At 55.0% G+C, this 17,447-nt stretch overlaps 2 protein-coding genes across 2 annotated transcripts; both read right to left on the minus strand.

Annotated features, from left to right (window-relative positions):
* Positions 1 to 330: 330 nt before the first annotated feature.
* LOC144248227 (serine/threonine-protein kinase PAK 3-like) lies at positions 331 to 9,189 on the minus strand. The gene is made up of 13 exons (XM_077790169.1): positions 9,103 to 9,189; positions 7,617 to 7,671; positions 6,549 to 6,737; positions 5,145 to 5,158; positions 3,905 to 4,046; positions 3,498 to 3,561; positions 2,821 to 2,869; positions 2,543 to 2,655; positions 2,236 to 2,353; positions 1,390 to 1,489; positions 909 to 1,105; positions 657 to 812; positions 331 to 432 (listed from the first exon to the last, which is right to left on the minus strand). The coding sequence occupies exons 1-13, from the start codon at positions 9,187 to 9,189 to the stop codon at positions 331 to 333; spliced, it is 1,386 nt and encodes a 461-aa protein (XP_077646295.1).
* A 380-nt stretch (positions 9,190 to 9,569) lies between these two features.
* LOC144248228 (serine/threonine-protein kinase PAK 3-like) lies at positions 9,570 to 17,395 on the minus strand. Its single transcript, XM_077790170.1, has 13 exons — positions 17,350 to 17,395; positions 16,856 to 16,969; positions 15,788 to 15,976; positions 14,384 to 14,397; positions 13,144 to 13,285; positions 12,737 to 12,800; positions 12,060 to 12,108; positions 11,782 to 11,894; positions 11,475 to 11,592; positions 10,629 to 10,728; positions 10,148 to 10,344; positions 9,896 to 10,051; positions 9,570 to 9,671 (listed from the first exon to the last, which is right to left on the minus strand). Exons 1-13 carry the CDS (start codon positions 17,393 to 17,395, stop codon positions 9,570 to 9,572), a joined length of 1,404 nt encoding a protein of 467 aa, XP_077646296.1.
* Between the last annotated feature and the right edge of the window lie 52 nt (positions 17,396 to 17,447).

Raw genomic sequence — 17,447 nt, forward strand, 5'->3', positions numbered from 1 at the left:
ACTTAAAAGAGAGCTCAGAACTTACCTAAATTAACAAGACTATATTCTAAGCTAAACTATCCTCTACTATCTAAGCTATCTAGATTCTACAGTCCTTTGAATTCTCTGCCTGAATTTCCTTAATTTTTAAAAGTTAATCTTTTCATGAAAAAAAAAAAACCCAACAACGGTTTAAGTTGAACCTAGCTAAACTAAGAAAATTCCGGAACCATTACATTTCCTATCTACAGCACAGCCCCTTATTAAAAAGTCAGGGGATGGCTGAATCTCTGCCCAAACACAACACATCCCCTTGCCCCTGCTCGGAGCTGGCACGGCACAAGGGCCTCCTCAGGCGCAAGCGTCTCCTCTCCAGTCTTCCAGCACTTGCTTGGCTGAGGTGACCAGAGCAGCCAGGCTGGAGGCTGGCTCGCCTGAGGTCACAAACGGATGCTGCCCGGAAGAAAAACCAAAAAGAAGGGAACCCCCGTTACTTTCCATGAGCACATCCTCACGGGCCCAAGCAGGACTCCTTGGCTGCCCAAAAGACACACCAAGAGGACCGAGGGCAGCACATTCCCCGTGGGCCTTCCTCTCCTGGAAGCTGCCTCACCCACGCAGCCCACACTCCTCTTGATCCCTGGATGCAGGTGTCCTCAGCTGGCAGGGCTTTTTGCCCCTTTGCTTTTTCTCACCTGCAGGAGTTCCTGGGCAGACCAGCGCCTGTCCTCGTCTGCCTGCAGGCAGCAGCGCAGAAAGTCGCGCAGGAGAGCCGAGTGGTGCCTGGGGTTCTGCAGTTTCGGGGGCCCGTTCGTTTCTATCAGTTCAAAAACCTACAACACATGGATGGAAGAGGGCACTCTAGCTGCTCCTTTCCTAGCCACAACAGCTCTCTCCACACAGAGCCCCCTTTCTAAGCTGCACCTTACCCTAACACGGGCCATCCTCTCATAAGGAGCTTCCCCTTCCACCATTTCCAGCCCCATGATCCCCAGGGACCAGATGTCCGCTTTGGGGCCGTAGGCTTCTCCTCTCACCACTTCCGGGGCCATCCAGCTGGGAGTGCCCACTCTGGAGCTGCGCTTGCTGCGCTCAGGGCTGAGCTGAGCGCAGAGGCCAAAGTCAGCTGAGGAGAAAAACAAAGCCTGTCAAAGCCAGCCACCGCTGGCAAACCGGCCTAAAGGATGGCCCACTCCAAGCCTGCCAAGGCCATGCCCAGTCTAGCTGAAAAGGCAGCTGAGCTTGCCTTCCCTGTGGCTGGAGCCAGGGAAATAGGGCATTGGCCATTTCAGAAACACCCTCACGATTCACGCGCGGGCTGAGCAGCGCTTCTGGGGAAGTGGCAGTCACCAAAAAGCAGCCCCACAGCACACGCGGGGAAGGCTGCCCCTGAGCAGGGACGATACCCACCCAGCTTGACAGATCCGTCCATGCCCACGAGAACGTTGCCGCTTTTGATGTCCCTGTGGATGACTTGGCGGGAATGAAGGAAATGCAGTCCTTGCAGGCACTGAGAGAGAAAGGAGGGAAGGAAAGTTAACATTCAGCATCTGATTTAATCCCAGAAGAAAGAAAAGGGCTCCAAGAGGTTGACAGCTTTCTCAGGGAATTGTGAAGGAGGGAGCACTAGCACGGCGCTGTCAAGAGCAAGAGCTTGCTGCTTCAACACTCTTAGAAGTGCTTTGGATATTTCAAAGCGAAGGCATCTGAGCTTGCACAAGTCCATCCTGCCATTGGTACCAAGCACGTGACCTTTGGCTGGCAAGCAGCATGGCAACGATTTCATTGGAAGCCCTGTGGCAGCAGAGGAGGAAGCAGCACATTAGACCTGTTTCAGAATCCCTCGCCATCTGGGCTGCAATGCCGTGCTTTGAAGCTGAGGACATCTCCTTCGCCCTCGGCTTGAAATTCTGCCACCCGCATGCGGGCTTAGAATGTCAAGGAATGTCGGACAGACGGACAGGCTCCAGACAAACATTCAGAGGCAAAGCTGAGAGGAGCAAGCCAGGAAATGAAACAAGTGAGTGTGCACGAGCGCCAGAGGACGGACAGCATGGAAGAGTGCAAGAACAGAGCCTAAGGCGTGCGGGGACTCCAGCAGGCAGTTCCCTTCAGATTAATGCTCTTTCTTCTGCTCTGTGTCGTGAGAGCAGCGCCAAAAGAAAGCCGGGGCCAAGAAATCTCTGCTCTCCTTAACCACCAGCTGACAAGAACCATCCTGGGCAGGCCAGGGGAAGCACAAGCGGGACGCCTCACCTCCCGACAGACGGCGCCTATCTGTCCTTCCTCCAGGTACACTGCCCGGAGCACATCGAACAACGTGCCGCCGTCCATGAACTCCATCACCAGCCAGAGCTCCGCATCCACCAGGTAGCTGAAAGAAGGAAACCACGGCATGGAGAGAGAGGAATGGGCACGGCTCAGGCACCCGAGGGCCTGACCCAGGCTTTTGCAACTGCTCTCCAAGCTACACATGCCAGAAGAGATTACTGAAAGCCAGCTGCAAACTCCTCCCGTGCACATGCAGATGTCTAAAGCTACATAGACGTGAGAATACCCCAACCTGTCTAAGTAGCTGACAATATTGGGATTCCTGCTGTCCCTCATCACCAGGATTTCATTGACAGCCAGCTCCTCAGACATCTTCTCCTGAAGAGACATTATCTTGATGGCCACCTACAAAGACATTGGCCACCATTAACTTGAGAAGTCGCTCCCTGCACGAGACCTCAAGGAACACGGAGCGAGCGCTCGTGCCATGACACAGCGAGCTGTGCCAAACTGCCCTGTTGCCAGACAGCAGAGCTTAGGGAGAAACTGCCGCGGGTATGGACACTTTACCTGTTGTCCTGTGCTGGTGTCGAGGGCTTTATAAACAGCTCCAAAGCCCCTAGAAAGAAAAGGGCAGCAGAAAAAGCCCTTTATAGCCCTGGCAGTGAAAGCAAGCCTAGGCAGGAGATCTCCCTAGGCTGCCTGGACTCCTTAGAAAACGCCTGGCTGCGGCGTCTCTTCAGCCGGCAGCACGGCAGCCCACCAGCCCTCTGCCATGCCAGACAGGGAACACGGAGCTCCCTCATGGAGACCAAGGACCCGTGCAAATCTCCAAGGCACACGCCCACTTGGTTCCATTCCAGTGGAAGGGGGGCTCGATCTCTGTGTGGCTTTGCGCACAGGTGTGCAAGTGGGCTTACATCTGGAGAAGACTAACTTGGAAAACACTGCCTTCAAGAACTGTCCTCAGACAGCTCTTGAGTGGCAAGGTGCCCTTGGAGGCCATACAGACACAGGGCCAGGAGATCTTCCAGGTCCTGCTCCTCACTGCTGCAAGCAAGGCGTCGCTTGCATCAAGTTGTCTTTGCTGATGCTTCCTGACTGCTCTGACTGAGCCGTCCTGAGAGGTGACAGGAGGCAAAGCCCGAGGCTGACCGCGTTTGGAACTGGCCTGACTTCACGCTGGATATTGCACAAGCTGAAGACCCGGCCCACGGTTTGTTCTATGGAGCAGACGTCACACTTACCCTCGTCCAAGTTCTTCAAATGCCCTGTATTTCTTCATTGGCTCGCCCAGACTCACAATGCTCCCTGAGAGAGACAAAAGCAGTGCCAGGAGCTCACTTTCAACCGGAGGCCTTGCTGCCCACACAATCCAAAATGCATGCCCACTGTCAGGAGCTTGAGAGCTCCCTGGGGCCAGTCACTCGCGACGTGCCACGAAAGGCAGCCCAGGCAGAGCCAAGCCAGGCCCAAGTGCCCCCAGAGGCAGCAGGAACACCCCGAGCGCTCCCTCGCTGCCTCAAAGCACAACAACAGCTTCTGCAGAGAGGCCTCAGCGCCTCTGAGACCGAGGAGGAACTTCTGGCGCAGCCTGCACCGAGACAGGCAGACAACGCACTGCTCTGGCAGACAAGAAACACGGCAGACGTACTCAGTGTCTTCAGGCCCTGCTCCTCTCTCATCTCGGGCTGCTGGGCTGGGCTGCTGGATGAAGTGCCGGCAGCTGGGGGACAGCTGGCTGCTGCAGGCGATGCCGGTCCAGCGGCACGTTGAATGGCAGAGCCTGTCTTGAGCTGGGACCAGAAAGGATTGCCCGTCAGAAGGGCGGCTGGCACAGACGCCCCGGAGAGCACACGGCAAAAGCAAGGCCTTCGGAAGATGCTGTCGGCCACCGCCAGGCCTCCTCAGCTGGGGGCTTTTGGACGTCCCCTTCCCAAAGGCAATGGGAAAACCACTAAGGCTACTTCGATACAGCCCCTCATGGCCACTTCCATGCTCCATCGTGCTGGCCTTTCTGCACGACGAGTGGAACTAGCCATTGATGGGCTTGCAAAGACCCGTACAGAGATCAGAGCAGGGCTCCAGAGCCTTGTTGCGGTTCTTCCTCCTCCTGTGTTTTCCTGGGCAATGAAATCACCCTGGAGCTGGCATGCAACTGTCTGAGCAGAAGCCCAGAGCGTGTCCCTTCTCTGATCCCTTTCACCGATTTCCCCTCTGTATTTCAGGCATTAGGGGGCGGCCCTTCGGGGCTGCATTCCAGCCCTGCTGAGCCCCACCCGCCCTTTACAATGCAGAGCCCTCTAGGATTCTCCTCACCAAACCCTGCTCTGACCATGTGCAAGTGAAGCGCAGTCTACATCATGCCTGAACCTAAGTAGTCCATGGAGTGTGGCTTGTCCCTTCCAGGGGCCAGTGTTTCCCAAATATCCTGCAAGGCTGTCAGCTGAGTCTTTGGACCGCTCTGTCCGCTGGCCACAGGCGGCCCGCATCGCCAGGGGGCACAAGGGGCTCATTTCTACGCTGGGAATAATTGAATGCTGCCTCTTGTCTGATGCCAAGAGGCATTCTCGAGCCCTCTCAGCATCCCAGCAAAGTGATGCTCAAGTGTCAAAGTTCAGGACCCATTGGCCAGGGCTCCCTGGCTTGGCTGAAGCAGCACTAGGTCATGGCAGGCACACAGCCCCCAGCATCTTCAGCCGCAAGCAACAAGGGCTGGGCTTGAAGGCCTGGCTTGAAGCTTGGCCCTGCATCCAAGGCAGTGCCAGGCTCAGATGCCACTTACTGGCTCTGCAAGTTCAGCCTGTGGAGGGACAGCAGCTGGAGGCTTGCTGCTGTTTTGCTCCTCTTCAGCCTCTCCATCTGTAACAGTGCCAGCCAGACGAGGCGCTGACCCTGCGGCTGAGCCCTGCAGACAGACAGAAGTGAGAGAGACTGGGAACAGCCAACCCTTGCAGCAGCTGCTTTCTACTGCGCTGGGAAAGCACCCAGAATAAGGGCAAATCATAGACTTGGATACAAGTGGCATTCTGAGTCATGAAAGCCCTCGGAAGATGGCTGAATGAGGTGCTACTGCCTCTTGCTGTGCATTTGATCTTCCATGCTGGCTAGAAGCAGCAAGACACCTTGGAGCTGTCACATTTGCTTTTCACCTCTTGAAAGGCTCTTGATGGGAAAATAAGGAAGGAGCCAGTGCTCCCTTTGCTACTGCTGCTGCCACCAGGCAGCTGGCCTTTCCTTCAGCCTCCCACGCTGGCACTCTACACTCTACTGCAACAGGCCAAGCTCACAGCTTGCTGCACAGTTCTAACATGCCAGCAACGTCAGGGGTTCCTTTGCCACTCACCAAAGCACAGGCTTTTCTCCATCCACGTGTGAGGTGACCTGCAGGGAGCAAGGGAAAAGGAACCAGAGGCCCTTAGAAAAGTGCCTTTTGCTGGGGGCTCCCACAGCACAAGTCATTCCCAACGGAGAGCATTTCCCTTTCCCAACATGCCTCCAGGAGCAAGAGCCCTTTCCCACAGCAAGCGAGAGAACAAACAAGGACACTAGAGTAGGCGCTGTCTACGTTTGGGCCTCTTTTGCCAGGAAAGAAACAGAAACACGGCCAAGGAAATGCAACAGCTCAAGCAGTTTTTCCTCTTCTCTTCCCAGTATTTTATAGATCGTTTTTTTAATTGCATGCACAAGCCATTCCCATCAATTGCTGGAAGACAATACAACAGCAAAGCTTCCACAAAGGGCCCCTTTGCTGTGGCAGCTCTCCGCTGCAGCGGCCCCAGAACAGCTCCTGCCTTCAGCAGCAAACTCTAACTGGACTGGAGTTTGTGCTGCATCGCCAGGGGAATGGCTACCTTGGCGCAGCCTAGAAAGGGTCAAGGCACACAGCCAAGGCCTCTAAATGGCAGCATTTGGAGCAAAAGGGGCTTTCCTTCACTCCTGGAGAGAGCCACAGGGTTTTGAGAAGTACTTCTGAGCATCTCCCCTCAGAATCTTCAATTTCCAGGTTGTCTTGGTTGAAGCAGCAAGCTGAGGAAATGACACACTCCACTGCCACGCGCTGTCCCAGGGAGGGAAGGCAAGCGCTGCAGGCTGCAAATTACATTGCAAACGCTCTGCACCTACCACCCAGTACAGATACCCCCTTCTTAGCTGATGCTGCTGGCAGGAGATTTACCAAACTGGTGGCATCCTAACGGCAGTTTTGTTCCCTGATCAACTCGGTCACTACCGCGGCGAATGGAGCAGAGCGAAGCAAAAGCCAGGGGACGCCAGCCCCAGGATAAACCTTTACTTACGAGTCAGGTGGGTCAGGTAATATCCAGAATAAGCAACGGTAAAGATGGTGCAAACCGCGGCACAGACCTGCCCGAACATTTTGGCCGTGCTCTGCTGCTTCGCACACTGAATGCCACCCAAGGGGTAAAGCAAGACTCCTCTCGGGGTGCAGGCCGTCTCCTGAGAACTCCTTGGTCGCAGGGATCCTCCTGCAGGGAGCGAGCGGAAAAGCTGCTCTGGACAACCAGGCCTCGGGCTCACCGGGACATCGCTGTGCTGTGACGCAGCACTGTGACGCGGCACCGCTCCCTTGACCTCACAATAGCAGCTGCTCTGGGTTTGTTGTGCCCAGCAACCGAACCTTCTGTACAGATGACGCAAAAGAAAAGCCTGGGAAGTTCTGCTCAGTCGTGAAGCAGCAGAACATGTCCTTCCAGTCCATAAGCCAGAGCTCAAGGCGTCCCAGGGCAACTCGGAAGACACGGCGGCCCAGCCTGCACGCGAGAACAGAAAGCAAGTGTGCTTCTTCTCCCTGGCATCTTAGTTGGTTCTGAAAAGCCAGCTTCTTCCATGACATGTAGGGGGAAAAAGAAGCAAAGAAAATAAATTTCCAGGAGTATTGCAGCGTGCAGATGCTTCTTGAGCACACCGGTGCATGCTGATTTTTTCTCCCACTCTGTTTGCTGCACGGCCTCCCTTTTGTGGCAGGGAGATGCTGGCTTAGCTCTTGACACAAAGCTCCTCTTGTCCTGCTTGCTCTTTCTCTGGCCACTGAAAGCCTCAGAACAACCACAGGAGCTCTGCAGTGGTTCCTGGGCTGCCACAGTTGTGTTGTGTTGGAGCTCTGGCAGCAGCCTGCAGCCCACTGCTCTGCAATGCCCTGCAGATGTCGAGCCCAAGGAAGGGCCCTTTGGAACAGGCCAAAGCCACAGTCTCACAGATGTTTGCCCAGGCTCCATGCTCCCTGTAAGATTCCTGGCGGACACTTGCACAGCCACATCCCAATGAAAATGAGTTGTAGTCATTCCCCTCTCTGTTAAAATCTTCAGCTAGACCCAGGAGCCAGCTTGAAAGCGGAAAGGAATTACTGCGTGAGACGGCGGAAAAGTGCACGCAACTCCTCTGGAAATCAACTCGGTTCACCTGTAGAACAAAGATGCCAGACTTGCTTTCCTGGTGACTCCGCACCCGCAAGTCCTCTGCTGGTGGACAGCACAGTCCAGTCTTTCTTGGAGCTTTACCCTGGGCTCCTCACACTTCAGAAGCTGAGGGTGGCATTTCAAAATCAATGCAATTGATGCAAGGCCCAGCACTATCTTCAAATTCTCTTGCTGAAACACTGCAGTAGTTACCCAGAAGGATTGCCTCCATTGGAAAGCATCTCATTTTCCCCATTTCCAAGTCCGCTCACATCAACCAGCAAATTGTAGGGCTTTGGAGAAGGAGGAATGACACGGTAGCATGGAAAGCCCAGTGTAGGCCCTCAGGCCCCCTTGAGCAGGGCGCTTTGGTGCCCCAGAGGTTCAAGAGAGGGAAGCGTAAGGAAGACGTGCCCTTTCGACCCTCCTTTACTCCTCAGCACCAAGTGACTGCCAGGAAACGGGGGACAGCCAGGCCAGGTCCCTCATCCTGACCCAGCGTGAGGGGCAGCTGGCACGGAGGGACACAAGGGCACGGTGGGGAACATCTCAGCCAGGCAGGTGGGGCGGTGTGGGGCAGCTGTCGGGGAAGGTGTGTGGGGCAGGCCAGGGCCACTCTGGCAAGGGGGAGAGCCTTGGGCCGCTCGGAAGCAGCGCAAAGCCGTGAACGGGAGAGCCCGTCCGCAGCGCACAGCTTGGAAGGCACTGACCAGCTTAGGCACAGCGTGACACGCAAGGGAACACTCCAGGGCTCTGGGGGGTTTAGAGGTTTTATTGCCAGTCATGCTGAAAGCAAGAGCTGGAACAGAGCATCTCCTGGTTACTTCACCATCTTCATCTTCCTCAATCTGTCCTCCAGGTGGCCTCCTCCAGGTGACCAGTTCAGGCAGACAACTCGTGGGACATGCCTGCTCCAGATCTGCTCAATCCCACATTCTTCTTGGATAGCTCAATTCTTCTGATGACAATTCATTCATTTCTCCTTAAGGGATAATTCTGAGCTTCCCTACATCAACACTACTCTACTCTTTTCTAAACAATGCTTCATGACTGAAGCCTTCTATGGTCTCTAGTCCTAACTAAAGACAGCTAAGCTCAGAAAACCTCAAAACATTACATTTCCTATCTACAGCAGAGCTCCTCGTAAAACTCAGGGGATGGCTGAAGCTCTGCCTATGCACGATCCATCCCTGTTTCCCTCCCCTGAGCTGGCAGGGCACGAGGGCCTCCTCAGGCGCAGGCGTCTGCACGCCAGTTTTCCTGCGCTTGCTTTCCCCACTTGCGGTAAGCAAAGCTGCTTACCTCAGCGTGATCTCTGGGCCTCTGCAAGGGACTGTCCAGCTTAGCTAGAGCATGGCAAGGAAGGGAGTCTTCCAACGCTCGGCCTATGTCAGAGTTTTATTGCCACTCTGGCTGAAACAAAGTGTCCCCTCACTACTTCTGCATCTTTATCATTCTGCCCGGCAGCTGGCCTGATCAGGCTGACAGCTTGTAGCGCCTGCACAGTGCACTTCTGCTGCATCACAGCTTTTCCTCTCACAGCTTAATTCTGATTATGACAATTCCTTCTTTTCTACTTAAAAGAGAGCTCAGAACTTACCTAAATTAACAAGACTATATTCTAAGCTAAACTATCCTCTACTATCTAAGCTATCTAGATTCTACAGTCCTTTGAATTCTCTGCCTGAATTTCCTTAATTTTTAAAAGTTAATCTTTTCATGAAAAAAAAAACCAACAACGGTTTAAGTTGAACCTAGCTAAACTAAGAAAATTCCGGAACCATTACATTTCCTATCTACAGCACAGCCCCTTATTAAAAAGTCAGGGGATGGCTGAATCTCTGCCCAAACACAACACATCCCCTTGCCCCTGCTCGGAGCTGGCACGGCACAAGGGCCTCCTCAGGCGCAAGCGTCTCCTCTCCAGTCTTCCAGCACTTGCTTGGCTGAGGTGACCAGAGCAGCCAGGCTGGAGGCTGGCTCGCCTGAGGTCACAAACGGATGCTGCCCGGAAGAAAAACCAAAAAGAAGGGAACCCCCGTTACTTTCCATGAGCACATCCTCACGGGCCCAAGCAGGACTCCTTGGCTGCCCAAAAGACACACCAAGAGGACCGAGGGCAGCACATTCCCCGTGGGCCTTCCTCTCCTGGAAGCTGCCTCACCCACGCAGCCCACACTCCTCTTGATCCCTGGATGCAGGTGTCCTCAGCTGGCAGGGCTTTTTGCCCCTTTGCTTTTTCTCACCTGCAGGAGTTCCTGGGCAGACCAGCGCCTGTCCTCGTCTGCCTGCAGGCAGCAGCGCAGAAAGTCGCGCAGGAGAGCCGAGTGGTGCCTGGGGTTCTGCAGTTTTGGGGGCCCGTTCATTTCTATCAGTTCAAAAACCTACAACACATGGATGGAAGAGGGCACTCTAGCTGCTCCTTTCCTAGCCACAACAGCTCTCTCCACACAGAGCCCCCTTTCTAAGCTGCACCTTACCCTGACACGGGCCATCCTCTCATAAGGAGCTTCCCCTTCCACCATTTCCAGCCCCATGATCCCCAGGGACCAGATGTCCACTTTGGGGCCGTAGGCTTCTCCTCTCACCACTTCCGGGGCCATCCAGCTGGGAGTGCCCACTCTGGAGCTGCGCTTGCTGCGCTCAGGGCTGAGCTGAGCGCAGAGGCCAAAGTCAGCTGAGGAGAAAAACAAAGCCTGTCAAAGCCAGCCACCGCTGGCAAACCAGCCTAAAGGATGGCCCACTCCAAGCCTGCCAAGGCCATGCCCAGTCTAGCTGAAAAGGCAGCTGAGCTTGCCTTCCCTGTGGCTGGAGCCAGGGAAATATGGCATTGGCCATTTCAGAAACACCCTCACGATTCACGCGCTGGCTGAGCAGCGCTTCTGGGGAAGTGGCAGTCACCAAAAAGCAGCCCCACAGCACACGCGGGGAAGGCTGCCCCTGAGCAGGGACGATACCCACCCAGCTTGACAGATCCGTCCATGCCCACGAGAACGTTGCCGCTTTTGATGTCCCTGTGGATGACTTGGCGGGAATGAAGGAAATGCAGTCCTTGCAGGCACTGAGAGAGAAAGGAGGGAAGGAAAGTTAACATTCAGCATCTGATTTAATCCCAGAAGAAAGAAAAGGACTCCAAGAGGTTGACAGCTTTCTCAGGGAATTGTGAAGGAGGGAGCACTAGCACGGCGCTGTCAAGAGCAAGAGCTTGCTGCTTCAACACTCTTAGAAGTGCTTTGGATATTTCAAAGCGAAGGCATCTGAGCTTGCACGAGTCCATCCTGCCATTGGTACCAAGCACGTGACCTTCGGCTGGCAAGCAGCAGGGCAACGATTTCATTGGAAGCCCTGTGGCAGCAGAGGAGGAAGCAGCACATTAGACCTGTTTCAGAATCCCTCGCCATCTGGGCTGCAATGCCGTGCTTTGAAGCTGAGGACATCTCCTTCGCCCTCGGCTTGAAATTCTGCCACCCGCATGCGGGCTTAGAATGTCAAGGAATGTCGGACAGACGGACAGGCTCCAGACAAACATTCAGAGGCAAAGCTGAGAGGAGCAAGCCAGGAAATGAAACAAGTGAGTGTGCACGAGCGCCAGAGGACGGACAGCATGGAAGAGTGCAAGAACAGAGCCTAAGGCGTGCGGGGACTCCAGCAGGCAGTTCCCTTCAGATTAATGCTCTTTCTTCTGCTCTGTGTCGTGAGAGCAGCGCCAAAAGAAAGCCGGGGCCAAGAAATCTCTGCTCTCCTTAACCACCAGCTGACAAGAACCATCCTGGGCAGGCCAGGGGAAGCACAAGCGGGACGCCTCACCTCCCGACAGACGGCGCCTATCTGTCCTTCCTCCAGGTACACTGCCCGGAGCACATCGAACAACGTGCCGCCGTCCATGAACTCCATCACCAGCCAGAGCTCCGCATCCACCAGGTAGCTGAAAGAAGGAAACCACGGCATGGAGAGAGAGGAATGGGCACGGCTCAGGCACTCGAGGGCCTGACCCAGGCTTTTGCAACTGCTCTCCAAGCTACACATGCCAGAAGAGATTACTGAAAGCCAGCTGCAAACTCCTCCCGTGCACATGCAGATGTCTAAAGCTACATAGACGTGAGAATACCCCAACCTGTCTAAGTAGCTGACAATATTGGGATTCCTGCTGTCCCTCATCACCAAGATTTCATTGACAGCCAGCTCCTCAGACATCTTCTCCTGAAGAGACATTATCTTGATGGCCACCTACAAAGACATTGGCCACCATTAACTTGAGAAGTCGCTCCCTGCACGAGACCTCAAGGAACACGGAGCGAGCGCTCGTGCCATGACACAGTGAGCTGTGCCAAACTGCCCTGTTGCCAGACAGCAGAGCTTAGGGAGAAACTGCCGCGGGTATGGACACTTTACCTGTTGTCCTGTGCTGGTGTCGAGGGCTTTATAAACAGCTCCAAAGCCCCTAGAAAGAAAAGGGCAGCAGAAAAAGCCCTTTATAGCCCTGGCAGTGAAAGCAAGCCTAGGCAGGAGATCTCCCTAGGCTGCCTGGACTCCTTAGAAAACGCCTGGCTGCGGCGTCTCTTCAGCCGGCAGCACGGCAGCCCACCAGCCCTCTGCCATGCCAGACAGGGAACACGGAGCTCCCTCATGGAGACCAAGGACCCGTGCAAATCTCCAAGGCACACGCCCACTTGGTTCCATTCCAGTGGAAGGGGGGCTCGATCTCTGTGTGGCTTTGCGCACAGGTGTGCAAGTGGGCTTACATCTGGAGAAGACTAACTTGGAAAACACTGCCTTCAAGAACTGTCCTCAGACAGCTCTTGAGTGGCAAGGTGCCCTTGGAGGCCATACAGACACAGGGCCAGGAGATCTTCCAGGTCCTGCTCCTCACTGCTGCAAGCAAGGCGTCGCTTGCATCAAGTTGTCTTTGCTGATGCTTCCTGACTGCTCTGACTGAGCTGTCCTGAGAGGTGACAGGAGGCAAAGCCCGAGGCTGACCACGTTTGGAACTGGCCTGACTTCACGCTGGATATTGCACAAGCTGAAGACCCGGCCCACGGTTTGTTCTATGGAGCAGACGTCACACTTACCCTCGTCCAAGTTCTTCAAATGCCCTGTATTTCTTCATTGGCTCGCCCAGACTCACAATGCTCCCTGAGAGAGACAAAAGCAGTGCCAGGAGCTCACTTTCAACCGGAGGCCTTGCTGCCCACACAATCCAAAATGCATGCCCACTGTCAGGAGCTTGAGAGCTCCCTGGGGCCAGTCACTCGCGACGTGCCACAAAAGGCAGCCCAGGCAGAGCCAAGCCAGGCCCAGGTGCCCCCAGAGGCAGCAGGAACACCCCGCGCGCTCCCTCGCTGCCTCAAAGCACAACAACAGCTTCTGCAGAGAGGCCTCAGCGCCTCTGAGACCGAGGAGGAACTTCTGGCGCAGCCTGCACCGAGACAGGCAGACAACGCACTGCTCTGGCAGACAAGAAACACGGCAGACGTACTCAGTGTCTTCAGGCCCTGCTCCTCTCTCATCTCGGGCTGCTGGGCTGGGCTGCTGGATGAAGTGCCGGCAGCTGGGGGACAGCTGGCCGCTGCAGGCGATGCCGGTCCAGCGGCACGTTGAATGGCAGAGCCTGTCTTGAGCTGGGACCAGAAAGGATTGCCCGTCAGAAGGGCGGCTGGCACAGACGCCCCGGAGAGCACACGGCAAAAGCAAGGCCTTCGGAAGATGCTATCGGCCACCGCCAGGCCTCCTCAGCTGGGGGCTTTTGGACGTCCCCTTCCCAAAGGCAATGGGAAAACCACTAAGGCTACTTCGATACAGCCCCTCATGGCCACTTCCATGCTCCATCGTGCTGGCCTTTCTGCACGACGAGTGGAACTAGCCATTGATGGGCTTGCAAAGATCCGCACAGAGATCAGAACAGGGCTCCAGAGCCTTGTTGCGGTTCTTCCTCCTCCTGTGTTTTCCTGGGCAATGAAATCACCCTGGAGCTGGCATGCAACTGTCTGAGCAGAAGCCCAGAGCGTGTCCCTTCTCTGATCCCTTTCACCAATTTCCCCTCTGTATTTCAGGCATTAGGGGGCGGCCCTACGGGGCTGCATTCCAGCCCTGCTGAGCCCCACCCGCCCTTTACAATGCAGAGCCCTCTAGGATTCTCCTCACCAAACCCTGCTCTGACCATGTGCAAGTGAAGCGCAGTCTACATCATGCCTGAACCTAAGTAGTCCATGGAGTGTGGCTTGTCCCTTCCAGGGGCCAGTGTTTCCCAAATATCCTGCAAGGCTGTCAGCTGAGTCTTTGGACCGCTCTGTCCGCTGGCCACAGGCGGCCCGCATCGCCAGGGGGCACAAGGGGCTCATTTCTACGCTGGGAATAATTGAATGCTGCCTCTTGTCTGATGCCAAGAGGCATTCTCGAGCCCTCTCAGCATCCCAGCAAAGTGATGCTCAAGTGTCAAAGTTCAGGACCCATTGGCCAGGGCTCCCTGGCTTGGCTGAAGCAGCACTAGGTCATGGCAGGCACACAGCCCCCAGCATCTTCAGCCGCAAGCAACAAGGGCTGGGCTTGAAGGCCTGGCTTGAAGCTTGGCCCTGCATCCAAGGCAGTGCCAGGCTCAGATGCCACTTACTGGCTCTGCAAGTTCAGCCTGTGGAGGGACAGCAGCTGGAGGCTTGCTGCTGTTTTGCTCCTCTTCAGCCTCTCCATCTGTAACAGTGCCAGCCAGACGAGGCGCTGACCCTGCGGCTGAGCCCTGCAGACAGACAGAAGTGAGAGAGACTGGGAACAGCCAACCCTTGCAGCAGCTGCTTTCTACTGCGCTGGGAAAGCACCCAGAATAAGGGCAAATCATAGACTTGGATACAAGTGGCATTCTGAGTCATGAAAGCCCTCGGAAGATGGCTGAATGAGGTGCTACTGCCTCTTGCTGTGCATTTGATCTTCCATGCTGGCTAGAAGCAGCAAGACACCTTGGAGCTGTCACATTTGCTTTTCACCTCTTGAAAGGCTCTTGATGGGAAAATAAGGAAGGAGCCAGTGCTCCCTTTGCTACTGCTGCTGCCACCAGGCAGCTGGCCTTTCCTTCAGCCTCCCACGCTGGCACTCTACACTCTACTGCAACAGGCCAAGCTCACAGCTTGCTGCACAGTTCTAACATGCCAGCAACGTCAGGGGTTCCTTTGCCACTCACCAAAGCACAGGCTTTTCTCCATCCACGTGTGAGGTGACCTGCAGGGAGCAAGGGAAAAGGAACCAGAGGCCCTTAGAAAAGTGCCTTTTGCTGGGGCCTCCCACAGCACAAGTCATTCCCAACGGAGAGCATTTCCCTTTCCCAACATGCCTCCAGGAGCAAGAGCCCTTTCCCACAGCAAGCGAGAGAACAAACAAGGACACTAGAGTAGGTGCTGTCTACGTTTGGGCCTCTTTTGCCAGGAAAGAAACAGAAACACGGCCAAGGAAATGCAACAGCTCAAGCAGTTTTTCCTCTTCTCTTCCCAGTATTTTATAGATCGTTTTTTTAATTGCATGCACAAGCCATTCCCATCAATTGCTGGAAGACAATACAACAGCAAAGCTTCCACAAAGGGCCCCTTTGCTGTGGCAGCTCTCCGCTGCAGCGGCCCCAGAACAGCTCCTGCCTTCAGCAGCAAACCCTAACTGGACTGGAGTTTGTGCTGCATCGCCAGGGGAATGGCTACCTTGGCGCAGCCTAGAAAGGGTCAAGGCACACAGCCAAGGCCTCTAAATGGCAGCATTTGGAGCAAAAGGGGCTTTCCTTCACTCCTGGAGAGAGCCACAGGGTTTTGAGAAGTACTTCTGAGCATCTCCCCTCAGAGTCTACAATTTCCAGGTTGTCTTGGTTGAAGCAGCAAGCTGAGGAAATGACACACTCCACTGCCACGCGCTGTCCCGGGGAGGGAAGGCAAGCGCTGCAGGCTGCAAATTACATTGCAAACGCTCTGCACCTACCACCCAGTACAGATACCCCCTTCTTAGCTGATGCTGCTGGCAGGAGATTTACCAAACTGGTGGCATCCTAACGGCAGTTTTGTTCCCTGATCAACTCGGTCACTACCGCGGCGAATGGAGCAGAGCGAAGCAAAAGCCAGGGGACGCCAGCCCCAGGATAAACCTTTACTTACGAGTCAGGTGGGTCAGGTAATATCCAGAATAAGCAACGGTAAAGATGGTGCAAACCGCGGCACAGACCTGCCCGAACATTTTGGCCGTGCTCTGCTGCTTCGCACACTGAATGCCACCCAAGGGGTAAAGCAAGACTCCTCTCGGGGTGCAGGCCGTCTGCTGAGAACTCCTTGGTCGCAGGGGTCCTCCTGCAGAGAGCGAGCGGAAAAGCTGCTCTGGACAACCAGGCCTCGGGCTCACCGGGACATCGCTGTGCTGTGACGCGGCACTGTGACGTGGCACCGCTCCCTTGACCTCACAATAGCAGCTGCTCTGGGTTTGTTGTGCCCAGCAACCAAACCTTCTGTACAGATGACGCAAAAGAAAAGCCTGGGAAGTTCTGCTCAGTCGTGAAGCAGCAGAACATGTCCTTCCAGTCCATAAGCCAGAGCTCAAGGCGTCCCAGGGCAACTCGGAAGACACGGCGGCCCAGCCTGCACGCGAGAACAGAAAGCAAGTGTGCTTCTTCTCCCTGGCATCTTAGTTGGTTCTGAAAAGCCAGCTTCTTCCATGACATGTAGGGGGAAAAAGAAGCAAAGAAAATAAATTTCCAGGAGTATTGCAGCGTGCAGATGCTTCTTGAGCACACCGGTGCATGCTGATTTTTTCTCCCACTCTGTTTGCTGCACGGCCTCCCTTTTGTGGCAGGGAGATGCTGGCTTAGCTCTTGACACAAAGCTCCTCTTGTCCTGCTTGCTCTTTCTCTGGCCACTGAAAGCCTCAGAACAACCACAGGAGCTCTGCAGTGGTTCCTGGGCTGCCACAGTTGTGTTGTGTTGGAGCTCTGGCAGCAGCCTGCAGCCCACTGCTCTGCAACGCCCTGCAGATGTCGAGCCCAAGGAAGGGCCCTTTGGAACAGGCCAAAGCCGCAGTCTCACAGATGTTTGCCCAGGCTCCATGCTCCCTGTAAGATTCCTGGCGGACACTTGCACAGCCACATCCCAATGAAAATGAGTTGTAGTCATTCCCCTCTCTGTTAAAATCTTCAGCTAGACCCAGGAGCCAGCTTGAAAGCAGAAAGGAATTACTGCGTGAGACGGCGGAAAAGTGCACGCAACTCCTCTGGAAATCAACTCGGTTCACCTGTAGAACAAAGATGCCAGACTTGCTTTCCTGGTGACTCCGCACCCGCAAGTCCTCTGCTGGTGGACAGCACAGTCCAGTCTTTCATGGAGCTTTACCCTGGGCTCCTCACACTTCAGAAGCTGAGGGTGGCATTTCAAAATCAATGCAATTGATGCAAGGCCCAGCACTATCTTCAAATTCTCTTGCTGAAACACTGCAGTAGTTACCCAGAAGGATTGCCTCCATTGGAAAGCATCTCATTTTCCCCATTTCCAAGTCCGCTCACATCAACCAGCAAATTGTAGGGCTTTGGAGAAGGAAGAATGACACGGTAGCATGGAAAGCCCAGTGTAGGCCCTCAGGCCCCCTTGAGCAGGGCGCTTTGGTGCCCCAGAGGTTCAAGAGAGGGAAGCGTAAGGAAGACGTGCCCTTTCGACCCTCCTTTACTCCTCAGCACCAAGTGACCGCCAGGAAACGGGGGACAGCCAGGCCAGGTCCCTCATCCTGACCCAGCGTGAGGGGCAGCTGGCACGGAGGGACACAAGGGCACGGTGG

The sequence above is a fragment of the Lonchura striata genome, chromosome Z (genome assembly GCF_046129695.1).
Source record: "Lonchura striata isolate bLonStr1 chromosome Z, bLonStr1.mat, whole genome shotgun sequence".
Taxonomy (NCBI): Eukaryota; Metazoa; Chordata; class Aves; order Passeriformes; family Estrildidae; genus Lonchura; species Lonchura striata.

What these genes read in the sequence shown, in the direction of transcription:
- LOC144248227 (XM_077790169.1), bottom strand. Translation starts at nt 9,189, where the DNA reads ATGCAGCAGAAGTGCACTGTGCAGGCGCTACAAGCTGTCAGCCTGATC. An exon ending in ATGATAAAGATGCAGAAGTA is followed by an intron (nt 7,672 to 9,102) that starts GTGAGGGGACAC and finishes TTTGTTCTACAG; the next exon opens with GTGAACCGAGTTGATTTCCA. An exon ending in AGAGGATGGCCCGTGTTAGG is followed by an intron (nt 813 to 908) that starts GTAAGGTGCAGC and finishes CATGTGTTGTAG; the next exon opens with GTTTTTGAACTGATAGAAAC.
- LOC144248228 (XM_077790170.1), bottom strand. Translation starts at nt 17,395, where the DNA reads ATGAGGGACCTGGCCTGGCTGTCCCCCGTTTCCTGGCGGTCACTTG. An exon ending in CTTTTCCGCCGTCTCACGCA is followed by an intron (nt 15,977 to 16,855) that starts GTAATTCCTTTC and finishes CGCTCTCTGCAG; the next exon opens with GAGGACCCCTGCGACCAAGG. An exon ending in AGGTGAGAAAAAGCAAAGGG is followed by an intron (nt 9,672 to 9,895) that starts GCAAAAAGCCCT and finishes TCTTCCGGGCAG; the next exon opens with CATCCGTTTGTGACCTCAGG.